The sequence below is a fragment of the Hydractinia symbiolongicarpus genome, chromosome 8 (assembly GCF_029227915.1).
Source record: "Hydractinia symbiolongicarpus strain clone_291-10 chromosome 8, HSymV2.1, whole genome shotgun sequence".
Classification (NCBI taxonomy): Eukaryota; Metazoa; Cnidaria; class Hydrozoa; order Anthoathecata; family Hydractiniidae; genus Hydractinia; species Hydractinia symbiolongicarpus.
Genome location: NC_079882.1, coordinates 28015060 through 28029341, shown reverse-complemented (window position 1 = coordinate 28029341; position 14282 = coordinate 28015060). Strand labels below are relative to the sequence as shown.

Genomic DNA, 14282 nt, shown 5'->3' with positions numbered 1-14282 from the left:
AACTGAGAATTTTTTGGACATTTTTAATAAACTTAAAAACAGATGTAGCCACGCTTTAACCTTTCTTCTTTATTTAACCTCATTTTTTTTTATCTCAATCCGTTTTTATCAAAACACAAATTAGCAAAGTCAACTAAAGCCTCCATTTATATTCTAATATCTGGCGCTCTTCTTCGCAGCTCTTTGAAAAAATCACCTTTTTCTTAACAATAATAGAAAGTCTTCATAACTATACACTTTTTTCATAAGAGCTACGAAATCTGGCCTCGACCTGGGATGTTCTTATTTTTTTGGCATATTTAGCCTGAAATTGTTCTTATTTCTTCTTCTTAGTCCTATCTAAAATATTTTTTGTCCAAGTATGAGTTTTCGACGAAAAGGTCTGCTTCGAAAGATATTTCCCGAAAAAAATATTAGGAAAAATTCAGCCTTGCCAATAGTCATTCCAGCCTTATTGTTCTTATAAAATTAACCTTCTAAAAAGTTACGGGAAAATGTAAAACTGGAAAAATGTGAGCATTGCTTATTGTAACATATCATCAACTACCTGAAGTTTTTGTATTTTCCAAATTACTATCGAAAATTATTTAACACTTTTAAGTTTGTTCTGCATACCCATAATTAACACAATTAACATTTCACCCTTATTTCAGTACGTTTTCTATCTTTTTAAACATGGGTGTAACGATTCGTCTTGAAAAAGAAACGCATTTTCTCAGAGAACTGAAAAGCGATAGATGAAAAGTCACCGCGTTTAAATTTTAATATGTGGGAACAGTTAGTTTCACGTGTTGTAATTATCATCAAAGTTAAGAATTTTGAGGACAGACCGCAGTTTTTTGATGCCATATTTAAAAATGCGAGTCATAGTTGAAAAATGTAAGACTCAGGTGATCTTCAAAAGAGATATAGAACAAATTTGTCGATATACACATTACCCCATAAGGCTGCTTGAGCCATAATTTTCTGGAGATTACTTTTTCCATTTATTAGCTTTGTAAGCAGTAATTTGAGATAAATAAAATAGTTCAAATTTCACTATTAGTAGCAGAGAACTTTTCCACGCAAATCATATGACGTTTTTTATTGTTTCAAGAAAAATGTTGTTCTGTCATGTTTTAGACCACGGTATTAATCCTGTTCCTATTAAATGCAAACCTTTTTTGGTTTTAAAACCTTTCTTATTTCTTGTTATATCAAAAAAAATATGTCGGTATGGTATTTTTGTATTCATTTTACCACCGCAATGATAAAAACTGGCCACAGATTTTTTGGAAAAAAAAAGCGGTATGGATATTTTGGAAAATCCATACCGTTCCTCCAGTTTGTCATCTTTTGAAAAATGTATTAAACAGCGTACAGCGTGTCTCCTAAGGTTTGACAAACTACTTCTTATCGTTTGTTTTGCACTTTAAATCCGATACCTTTGTGGTTTGATCACAAAAATTCAAAATTAATAAAAATGTCTTGAAACTTTTTCCGGGGGGCTTTGTTCCTCGGCTTAAAACCCGAAACTAATCGTAAATACTTTGTCGCTTTCTATTATTTCGGAGTTTCGTTATTTTTGAAACCAGGCATAAAATGTAAAAAAAAAAAAAAAAAAAAAATTTAACTTTAAACTTTCGTAGGAAACTTGATAAGGATTTTAAAGGTGTTTACGTTTGAATAGCATACTTTGAAAGGATTACCAGAAAAAATTTAATTTCATATCAATATGGCTCTGCTAACAGTAAACTGTTTTTACGTTACCTAATTCCTAGTTATTTGATTTCGATTGGATTCGATTATTTCTGCACACTAAAAATGTACAAGTAAAAACATTTGTCAGCACATGAGAGTGTGAGGAGATCAGACGTCGGCCAAAAAGGGGGTGGTTTTTTCTTTAGACTCGACAATCAACGCTTCGAGTAGCTAACAAGGTTTTAAAGTAACGCCAATTTCAAGAAACTAAAGGTGGAATAATTTATAACCTTGAAAAATAAATATATTCGGGAAATGTAGATTTTTTTATCATATTTCCTTAAATCTATCCTTCTAGTTTGAACTGTTAAAAAGAGTTTCAAGGTTTTGGTTATAAGCAAATGGATAACACCGGCTTTCTTATTGACACATTTCGTGGAAAATAACAAAGTGTTGGATTAGATTCTTCCTTAAACATCGCAGACATGTCAAACTCTTGACAAACTAATTTCTCTGGTATACCTAAACATACTTTTCGTGCAAATAAAGCAGCATTTATATTTTTCCTGTTACATCTTTCTTTTCGATTAGAATTTGTTGACAAATTTTAGGAGACTTCGTCGCGTTGTTTACTTTCTGAAGGCTAATCCTATTGGTTGTGATGTCGTTTGATAAATTGATTGGCTAATATATTTAAGGTTGTCTGAAAATAAATAAAGCAGGTCAAGTACCCTGGGTACACAATAATTATAGGCAGGAAGTTTTTTTTTCAATACGGTAATTTTCATGGAAATTAAACCTAAACATTTGCTGTTATAAATTTTTCATCGAGACCACTAAAAAAGAAAAAAAAACTTTTGTTCGTCTTAGGTAATACTATCATATCCATTAAGAATTCTTCCCTTGACAAAGTATAACTTTCGCTAAAACCGTAGAAAATATCTACTTCATTAAATAAGGGGAAATGAGATGCATTCAAGTTAAACAAAAACAAGTTCTCACGAAGACCACTATTTAATATATACAATGTTTTTACACATTTTATGCTTCCAAGTATTTTTTCCGCAGAATTTAGACTAACCAGAAAGCCCGATTTTCGCTTCGACAAATATCTTTTTAACTTTTCGCTATATAGGAGTGAATAATCCTTAACTAACACAACAACAGAATATTGACAGAGTAACTGATTAAATTGGAGGGTTATTATTGTTCCATTTCCAAGCGGAGATATGTTTTTTACAGAGTGAAGTAATAATTCGGACATGTTATAGTTATGACGTAACAAAAAACGGATAAGATAAATTCCTCTCTTTGTTTGCAGCAGAAAAACATTTTTGATGTCAAACGAAAGTAACATATATGGCAGACCTGCGTCACACTCCATTAACAGGTTAATTTACCAGATCAAATTATCGCAAAATAAATATATTTTCATTTAATGTTCACGTTATAAAACATTAAGAAATTGGGACACGAAAAATGGACGAAACAGGTGTTAACCTTAGCGTTCTATCTGTAACTGGGAAAGAGTTCTGTGTGCAAGCATATAAAACAGAACTTTGCTAACAACTTTTGCTGCACCTTTACAACAGTTAAAATGGATTTTAATTTTTTTTTCTACTTTCAGATAGGGCGTTACTTACTTCATTTGTGACGTTAACCATTTTACTACGCCCTCGTCACCAACTGAATTCAATACTGTCATCGTCAAACCAACCTCTTCCCCAGGGCATCTTTATCAAAACCAAAGAATTTAAGTTTGGATTGTTATTGAGATTTACATTGCCTTTCTTCTACATCAAATAAAAAAGATAAAAAAATATATCCTAAATGACCAACATCGTCATTTTTGGGCTCCGTTTCTGTAAATATATAACTAAAAAAGTTGTTGCAACCGAAACTTAACTAAAAACTCAGAATTGGGACAAAGTTTTAAACCGGAAGATTTGTTGCTAATTTGTTATACTTCATGTTTTTTGTCGATACATCAAAATCAAATCAAATCACATGACTAAAGAAAAAAATTTTGTGAATCAAAGTAATCGATCTTTTGTCCATTTTTGTTTAGAAAATTAAGTGACAAATTTACATATTTTTAACCAGTGTGATTGACAAGATGTCAATTATGTCTTCGCGTTATTTGTAGAAAAGAGAAACACAATGCCTGTCCTGAGGGAAAGATAGCCCCGGCCAATCACGGTCGAGAATTTTTTGTTATTGTTATTTAGTCCAATCATAATTAAGGAATTTTTCTGCAACCTTTTATATTTATCCCCATTGCGTGCGCCAGCGCATGTCTTGTCAAACAACAGCTACATGTAAGCTAAAAAGTTGAGAAGACACTAAATTTTGGGATTAAGTTGAAGATTTACTTGCTCACGCTCCTTTTTGATAAAATGCAACACGCAAAAAAGAAATAGATTCCAATTGTTTGAGGTGATACCTAGTAATATCTGTTTCTACCAGTACATTTAGAAAGTGACAATGAAATTTAGCGGTTGGTTTTCCCTTAAAATTTAAAGGCTCGATACACAGAGAAAAAGTACAACTCCGTCTGTTTGTTTGTAAATTTTAGTGTGTGTGTGTGTGTGTGTGTGTGTGTGGAAGTGGAATAGGGGTAAGTGGGGTCACAAATCAAAACATGTACGTCTAAACGTTAATCTTACGGATGTAAGGGTGAAATCATTCCTAACAAGACTACAAATAATCAGGCCGTAGCATGTAATGCTGGAGAAATTCAAAATTATTGTATTAGCCTATTTTAGAAATGTGTGGCGTCATATCTCAACTCTTAGGCCGTCAAAATATAAAAAAAGCCTAACAAGTCCTAGGAAGGAGGTTGAACGAATCATAAGTAGTTTCGGATTTATGGCCGCAGTCACATTTCGCTTTTCCTAATATACAGTACACTCCCGAGAACTCAAACCTCCAAGGGACAAAAAAAAAACAGTTCGAGTTATCGAATGTTCGACCTACTGGGGCATTCGATAACTCGAACTTTGGCCGATAAGTGAAAATAGTTTAAGTTATTAAAAGTTTTTTTTCTTTTTTATTCTAACAAGAAAGGTATACAGTCATAGTTATATATCACTGAAAAAAGTTCTAATGTGACTCTGTTTCATTGTAGCGGTAACTGGAAAAAGATTAAACCTTGGCGATGGCGAGGGTTTTCAAGTTCCGTGCATTATACATTTTACGGGAGAAAAAGTTTTTGTCAACTTTGGAAGAACAATTTATATTATTGAAAAAAAAGTAGTCACTTTTTACTGAGTTGTCGGGGGAATTTCTGTTCAGGGGACAGGAAAAATGGTTCGACTTCGAATGTTCGAGTTATCGAGTGAATTTTGTGAGAAAGTATTAGTGAAGGCTCAACGGGAATTCAATAACAGTTCTAGTTACTGAAGTTCGAGTTATTGGGGGTTCGAGTTAAGTTATCGGGAGCGTACTGCTTTTTCAGGGTTGTCGGTTGTATTACTCTGATAACTTTGACATTCTTCTTACCATTTTTTTACGCTTTTTTCGTTTTTCAGGAGTCAGCAATGACCACAAAAATTTCCTTACGTTTTTTTTTATAAGAAAATTTTTTTTTTAACTGAGCCTCAATTTTCTTAACGAAATGCCGGAATATAGGCCGAAATTTTCTTAGTTTTTATTCCTCTATTTTCTTTGTTACGTTATAATTAACTAAGATATTTTATCGGCAGCTGTAAACTACATTATAGCTACGTATTTTATTTGAGACATCCTTTGTTTTTATAGTAATAAATTAAAATACATCTAATTTTCATTTCTTTCAAGTGATAACTCATGTCTAATTCTGCGAAAGATATTTGTTTCAAAACATAATAATAAAATCACTCTCAGACAATCACAACACACACACAGGAGTTTATCTGTTAAGCATTCCCTCGCACTGTTTATTCAGAATGCATTTATTTGCATCCCGCGGACTTACGTCACGCAAGGTGGTAATTTACCGAATAGAAAGCTCTCACCGACACTGCCAACGCGGCGAGAGTAGTTCTATTTGACTTTATATTTCTCGATTACAAACATAAAATAAACCAGCCTTTTCGGCAGGAAGTTCTACGGCGTATTACTGATTTATTACAGTCCTTTACGGAAGATTATTTTCTTTAGTTCTCCAATTGTGCAGAAAAGGTGATCACGCTATTAATAATTCATTATTTTCAGCTGGCACTGTAAAAGACAAAAGAATAATATTAAAGTAGAAAAATGAGTTTGTAAACACCACTTTTTGAAAACTAGATAAAACGTAAAAATCAATTAAAACAACTATTTTTAAGAAATTTTGTTTTTAAAAAAGAATTTTAGCCTGTTGAAACTCCATGTAAGCAAATACAAATCAAGCTTCATATAATTTCAGATCACAAAAAAAAATAACAAACGACCGTTGTAGCTTGGTGAAACTGGCGAAACCAACTGAACATAAAATAATAATTCAAAATGATTTATTTGTAAAAATAATAGGTTTTTGTACCTTTTGAGCAGGGTAGTTCTGTTATCAACACTCAAAAACTAATAATTTACGTCCCGCTACACTAGACACCCGACAAAAAAAGAAGCTCATATTAAAGTTCTACCAGCTAAAACCGTAGAAAAAAAATTAGCACAGTTCATACGCTATAATGAACATTTTTAGCACAACTTAGTCCTCCTTCAAAGAAAAACGAAACTTGTCAGTGTGTTGCGTTTTGAAATTATGGTAGTTTAGTATTAAGATTTCCAAAAATTAGATCTTAACACGTTGAGGTCGGGGATTTTCATGATATTTTCTTCATTAGGTTTATGCGGCTCATCTTCTTATAAAAACAACGTATATTCATACCCGTGCTTTAATGACATTTTACATTGTATTATTTATACACGAGCTTTTTCTCCGTAAATTTTTGTTTTTTCTTAAATTTTTTAAGGTATTTGGATTGGATTTCTTCGTCTTTCTCTGATTTGACAGACACTATGTACTGTAAAATCCCCCAAATCGGGACAAAAATCGTCCGTTTCTACTCAAACTTTCAACGAACTTGATTGGTTGTTTCTTTGGAAAAGGATCAAAAAAGTTTAAATTTATTTCAACTTGAACAAAACGGAAAGTAAAAGGGTCGAGTCAATAAGATGCATTAAGTTTTAATAAAACTCTTTATAGGATATTTAATCAAAACAAAATTAAAAAAATGAAGTAAAAAATCAAATCAAATTGCGAAGGAATATTAAGATATTTTCCAGTTCCTTATTAAGATTTTAAAAAGGAAAACTTCCCTTAAAAGAGGGAGACAGCGATATCTAAATAAGCAATAAGGAATATCAATGAAAGATTCGCAGCGTTTAGATAGCTTAGTATTTGCTCTCGACTTCCCTTCAAAAAGCACACCAAAAGATGCATCTTACTTCAGAACTCAATCTTTATTAGAACCATGTTCATATTAGAAATTTACCCGATTTGAAAAATTAAGCTAAAAAAATTATTGTTGCAAAGATAAGTTTTCTTGCTCTTCTTTGACTTTTATATATGAATTTCCCAGGTCCTTCTTGACTTCTTTAAAAAACAATCTATGGTTTCAGATGTTGCATAATTTGTACAAACCAAATACTTTTCAAAACGCTTTCCAAAGTAATCGAAAATATATAAAGTATTTTAAATATAGTGTATAGATAAATATATATTTATGCATTTAAAAATAAACATAAAACAACATCTTTAATTAATTTTAGTTCTCGGCGAGTCCGACCACTTCGGCTTGATAGCTTCGCCGTAATAATCTTCAATAAGAAGCGTTCCACGACATACAGCCACGATTTCCGCCAGATGGAGGTCGTTCAGCTTGTCGCAGTATCCCAATGTCAACTTCTGAAGGTGTGGAACATAGTTGGAAGAACGGAATGGCATGTAAAAATCTGGATGTAATATCTAAAACAATAAAATTTAAAAAAAAAAACGATAAAAAGGTTCTATTAAAATGTGTTTAATTTCAATTATAAAATGTTAGATGACAAATCCTTGAAAATGGCAAAATATATCATTTTAAGGGACAATATATGATTACAAAGACGAAAAATATAATTTGTGAACGCCTCCCAAAAATCATATTGCAATATTGTATATCATAAAAAGATTTCTTCATTCAGCTCTTTTATTTATAACCACCTTGACTTACATTATCAAAAAATAATAAAAATAATTAAATAAAAAAAAGTAGTAGAATAATTGAAAAATATTATTTCATTCAACATAAAAGATAGCTCACCTCATAATCAGAAATATCTTTTTGTCTGCTTCTTGTACTTCCTCCAAATTTTCTTTGCAATTTAGAACAAATACTTTCGCGTTTTCTGCGCCATATTCCATAATCTGATATGATTGGTAGAAAAGGCTTCGATGTTATTCTTTTTAAACCGGCAATTGTGACTTCGCGTAAACATGGGCACGAAAGGAACAAAGTAGATATCGAATCGTCAACCAAGGAGGAGTTCCAACTGAAATCAACTGTACGAAGGTGAGGCATCGATTTCACCATTTCTTGACAACTTGCATCATTTAAACCTGCAAATTTATTCATCCGCAAAAATAAAAAACACGTGCTGTAATATTCCAAAATATTTGCAATGTGCGTGACTTTCTATAGAGATCTTGAAATGCAATGTGTAACTTATTGCAAGAAGATGATTGACATAAATACTAATCAGTGGAAGACCAAAAAATTCATTCCATGTGCAATAATTTTTGCGAACTGATGATTTCTGGAGAATAATTATTGCTTGTCCATAATTTTTCCCAGAAATTCGAAAAGTCAATAAAGTAGGAAAATTTGAACTCTGCATGTTTTGTAACAATAGAAACATATGCTCGTGACAAAAAAAAATATTCTGGTCGGCATAACACAAGATAGCTTTTAAAAATACTTAACAAAACCTTACCCTTAATTCCGCATAATCCAAGTGATGTGAGATTCCCACCGTATTTTGCTAGCGCCGTCACTGTGTCAGCAGTCACTTCGCACTGGCGTAAATCGAGAGAGGAAAGTTCCGTGCACGATGACAAGACCTGGATCACTCCTTTATCTGTGATATTCTCACACCACGATAAATCTAGCTGTTTCAACTGCAAGAACAAAAATGATAAAAATGCGAACAGAACTAACTTTTTTTGCTAGTACATTTGAACAATGTTCGATTATCATAACGTATTGGAATATAAGCGCCCCACCACGGATTGCTGCAACGTAAAAACTTTGACAGTTTCACACAATCAGACATAATATAACAGGAGAACAGGACATTTTGCTCAAAACATTAAGACATTTAATTTCTTTTTAATAATTTAGAATATGATCAACCTGGTGTGTTGACACTGATCCGTCTGATTTTTACTTTCCTTATTTAACATCCGTACATGTTAATAAAAAATTAGGTTGATTTAAGAAAAGTAATTCTGCGCATCGAATTCATTTGAAGAACAAGTTTGATATTTTTCAAACATGAAGCAAAAACCTCAGAACACTAAATAACTTTACACCAAAGGAAAAAAGATAAATTGTTTAAGCATCACGCTTTTGACTGCAATAGCTACGGAGCTACGACATATGAACTATTACAACTTCGATGTTTTAAGATCAATTTAGGGTTCTAAAAGATCTGCCCCATTTATTATAAGAGGCTTTTAAAATCTTACCGAACTGTTACAACCATTTTAATCAAGGTGAAACTCTTCATATGCATGGAAATATCACAAATTAATTTTTTAGTGGAAAAAATTTCTCTTGTAATAAACTTGCACACAAAGGTAGAAAACAAAAACGAACGGAGTAGGAAATTTGAAATTAACGAAAAAGTATGTGAACTCACCGTTCTGTTTAATTTTTTTGATATTCTTTGTAGGACTACATCAGTGAGTGCTGATTCAGCAAAATATAAATACTGCAGTTCACTGTTGTTGTCGATTAAATTTAGCAGGGCAGCATCGTACACAAACGCAACACCTTTTAAATCGACGGCTTTAAGTTTTTTGCAGTGTTTCGCCAGTTCAAAAATCCCATCATTCGAGATTCTCTCACAATCTACCTAAATATAATTAATAAACACAAAAGATGAAAAAAAGCTGCTGATACATTAATGAAATGTCATGAAACAATAGCTAGTCAATTACACCTACTACAATAAACATTAAACAGCGTGAAAAAGAAAGTGTATTCAAAATTCTTCATCAGCAGTTTTGCTAAACAAAATAGACTTTAAACGCATGTAGGCCTGCATAAAAATTATTACTTAGTGCAAATCAAATGAATTAAGGAGACATAAGATGTCCAATAATTATTTCGCATGTGATTATTTAACAAAATTTTACACTAACCAAAGACAATGTTTGTATGTCACAGCAATTAGAAACAATACTGGAAAGAACATAGTCATACACTTCTTCCCAAGAGGTATGAAACTCCTTCAGCTTTGGATTGGACTTTGCAAACAACTCCAAACATTTCTTTCCTATTTCAAAATCGTAAAAATCTATTTGTGTTATATCCACACTCGTTATGTTTGGAGTAAACAGCTGTCTGTAATCGTCCTCAGATTTTTCTGATTTCAGTAGTACCTTGCACTTAGTATCTGTAGATGGACTGTCAATTCCTGGTGATGATAAATTCGAAGGCGACGTGCAAGTACAAACGTCTGCCCTTAGTGAGACATTGCAATCATTAACTGATAAAACGTCCCAATCCAGCGAAGCGGTATTATTACTAGACTCCAAAAAGTTCCTTGCAAAATAGTTTTGATTCTTGAAAAGTTTAACCACTTGACTATCAATAACTTCATAGTCTTCGTACGACTCTGAAAACATATCAAATGTAGACGTTGAATATTTTCGCAATGCAAGATCTTGTGTGCAGTACGCACACAGCTGCTTCAGGTACACTGATGCACTTTGTTCCTCTGATAAGTTTGCGGTATCAAGCTGCTCTACACATTCGTTCTGGAATTCATAAACTTTTGCTTGTTCGATAAGTTCTTCCAGGTAGGGGACAGGTGTTGTGGTATCATTATTGACAGCTATGTGCACCGCAGAAGACAGAGTGTACCCAGACAAATAAACCAATGCCATGCAATCAATGTTCGTCCAAGAAATATTTATTGACTGCAGGTTTGAACGAGCAACTGACATTAAGTAGCGGATAAAGGAACTAGATATATTGCGACATCCGCTAACATTGACAGTAGTTAAATGATGCGCAAATAAATTAATTCTTACTGCTTTTGTTAAAACTAGACTAGGATGATGTTGTATATAGTTGGTATTTGATAAAACGTCAAGGTCAAAGTTCCAGATATCCTAAAATGTTAGAATCCACTGTCAAGAGTATTCCCAAACGAACACAATAAATTATGAATAGAATAAAAACTGCAGTCATAGAAGAAGTTGGGATAAATTCAATCGAGGTCAAAAGACAACTATAAAATAATTGTAAAAACAGGAAAGTTGAGAACCTTGAATGTGTTGTCACTTAACGTATCACAGGAGTCCAGTTTCAAAATACGTAGATTTTTTGCACCTTTAATTAAAATTTTGGACAAGTTGGCTGAAACGAGATGATCACATTCTGATAAATCCACCGCTACTAATTTGCTGCATCTATAAAAAATTATAATACATATATGAGTATTTACAGCATATATTGTAACAATACATGAAAAAGTCACCAGATAATCATCAGCTTCACTCGAGAAACAGGTGTTTATGAAAACTCTTACTTTATAAAACTTCAGTTAAAATTTTTTCAGCAGAAGTCAAACAGCAAGCTTTGTTATTGTCAAAAAAACCCTTAAAAATCTGCCACTGCTACCATATACCAACTTAATGAAAAATGCAATTTCCCTGACAAGTCCAACAACTAAATGACCTAACATATTTCCAAATCCAATGCAATTATTCGAAAATATTTGAAAAGGGGACTAAGCAGAATTTATAATTAAATAAAAGAACACAGAGAAAATCGGAAGGCAATTTTGAAGTCAAAAACGTCTAGCAATTATGAAATTTTAAAAGTTATTTCTGTTGAGAAAGTACTCAATACTAATAAGGATGAAGTAGAGTAATTCAATGTACTTGAAAATAAGTACTTTTAACTTATTTTCAAATTAATTGAACTTTAGCAATTATCAAAACACATACCTTTCAATAATAGTGTTCAATCCACTGGCTGACACATTTTTACATCCTTTCAATGAGACAGTTTTCAGGTTTGAATGACATAAGAGGTTAATGATGTCATCACAGACAATGAGAGGATATCGATCCACAAGCCGTGTAAAAATTCCATCTAAAAATAAGTCAATAATTCTCCCCTTTTCTAGCTCATTAAGTAAACACTTGGAAGTTCCACCATTTTGATAATTATAAAACTGCTGTAGGATTACATCAAAACAAATAGACTGTAATGTCGAAATCACCATATTTGGGCGTCAACTGATCCCCCATTTGAAAATAAATTTTCATCTTCCATTATTTCTTAGTTTTCTAACTATATACTACAATTTTAAAAGAAAAATATATGCAAATACAACTTAACAAAAACAAGAATACTTTTATACACCATTTTGAATCTCATAATAAAAATTTCCATACATTTCTAATAAGAATAAAGCTATGCCAATTATTATTAGGAAAATTTGAAACCATGCAAAGTTGACAAATCCATTTTATAAAGTATATATGAATTTGTTAAATGTATATAAAAGAAGAACATGTTTACTTAAACAGATAGTTATATAAACTTTGTGCAATTCTTCTTAAAATGATATCTTTTTGTTAACTTGACTAGCACACACATCACTAAACTAATAAAAAAACCTCTGGTTGTTTTCTTTATCAAACGGTTCAAATTAACACATTCTAGTGACAGTTCGTAACAACAAAAGAAAAAAAGATTTTAAAATATTGGCGTATAATAGTCAAAGTATTTGATAAAAAACCTATGTGCATAAGAGTTTTCATTTTGCACCATATCAAACTTTTTATATCAGTGATAACAGTTATATATACCCTCTTTTTAACATGGCTATCATCATGAATGTGTATTGAGATTTATTTATTGAAAAAACAGAGTAATTTCCTTTACTATGCTTAGATTAACCACTTAAAAAAACAAACATTCACACAAGAGACACTGTAGGCTGAACAGGTATACATGTGATGTTATAACATAATATCTTGCTCTGGAAATTTTTGAAAATAATCTCTAAACCAAAACACTCTACTTTCTTTTTCCTCTACAGTCAAATATGGATTTTGTTGAAGTCCTGTAACAACCAACTCCATGAATTTTCGAATAGGACCTTCTCTTGGAAATTCGTCTAGTAAGTATTCTAAAAATACATGCTGATCAAATGTCGTTTCTTCTTCAATTCCCATATCTTGTTCATTATCAATTGGAAACCTCCACTGTCTATCAATATCTAGCATACTTTCTTCAAAGGAGTTTTGAGGAATGCTTTCTGGAAGTAAAGATTGAAGGTCATCCTGCCACTTCTTCTCAAGTAAAAAAACTTTCTCTGCAACACATGTAGATTCTTGTAAGAGTTTGCCAGAAAAGAGATTTGTTGTTTCTCCAAATGTTAAACTAACCCCTCTCCTTCTTTGTTTCATATCACGTAGAGAGGTAGACTGTTCTTCCTCTTGAAAACTTTTTTCTGGTGCTTTTTTGCTCATAGCATTCATTAAAGTTTTCAGTTTCTGTTCTGGATTCGGTAAATCTTCATCAATCTCATCAATCAAAGCTGTCATCAACTTGGATACACTCCTACTGTCTCCACGTTGGAGAATATCATCTTTTAGCTGTGAAACTTGAAGTTTCTGGCTAACTTCAATGTTATAATTTTCAATAATACTTCTACTGGTAAGATCCTCTTCAGGCATCAAATTTTCCAGCTGTTCAGTGTCATCATTTATAGCACTGTCACTCTCTAACTTTGAATTGGTTTCTTCTTGTCTGAACCAAAAATGTTCTCCTTCTTTATGCTTCCTTACATCTTGCTTCGTAAGCTTCAACCTTGTTTGTTTTTTAGTCTTTGCAAGTTGTTGTTTAGTCTTCATACTTTTCATTAGGTTTTGTAATGATTCTACAGGTTCTCTACTAGATTCTTCCATAGAACTAAGAAGGTCTTGAATATTCGAATTCTTGCTTTTCTGGTTATCATCATTTTTTTTACATAACAACTTTGATGTTGATAATAATCTTGAATGATATCTTTGAAATAAAACTCTTGCATTTTGACCAAAACGAAGCATTTTAATGATATAGTATAACTTGTTCTGAAAAGGTAAATTTAAAATTGTATATAACATTAGCAGCTAATTACATCTAACCAGTCTAGCAAATTTAGATCTGCATTTTGCATTTTCAACTTACAAACTGCCATAGATTTACAACAGTGTTTGATTCTCAACCCATAAAAAGCTGTCCTAAAAGTTAGACAACGTCAACTTCAGTACCTCTTCCTGAATAAGCCATAAAATGAAAGAAAGAGAGTTTTACAGCGTTATACCCATATAATGATTCCAGCAACTTAGGGCAACAATTACAAGATCAAAA

General features: G+C 32.1%; 2 protein-coding genes across 2 annotated transcripts; both read right to left on the bottom strand.

The window, feature by feature from the left end:
- Positions 1 to 7343: 7343 nt before the first annotated feature.
- Positions 7344 to 12236, bottom strand: LOC130654379 (uncharacterized). The gene is made up of 7 exons (XM_057456944.1): positions 11864 to 12236; positions 11179 to 11323; positions 10049 to 11023; positions 9544 to 9759; positions 8617 to 8800; positions 7947 to 8242; positions 7344 to 7609 (listed from the first exon to the last, which is right to left on the bottom strand). The coding sequence occupies exons 1-7, from the start codon at positions 12142 to 12144 to the stop codon at positions 7400 to 7402; spliced, it is 2307 nt and encodes a 768-aa protein (XP_057312927.1). The 5' UTR covers positions 12145 to 12236; the 3' UTR covers positions 7344 to 7399.
- Positions 12237 to 12309: 73 nt separating this feature from the next.
- On the bottom strand, positions 12310 to 14144 carry LOC130654381 (28S ribosomal protein S31, mitochondrial-like). Its single transcript, XM_057456945.1, has one exon. The coding sequence runs from the start codon at positions 14033 to 14035 to the stop codon at positions 12887 to 12889; it is 1149 nt and encodes a 382-aa protein (XP_057312928.1). The 5' UTR covers positions 14036 to 14144; the 3' UTR covers positions 12310 to 12886.
- Between the last annotated feature and the right edge of the window lie 138 nt (positions 14145 to 14282).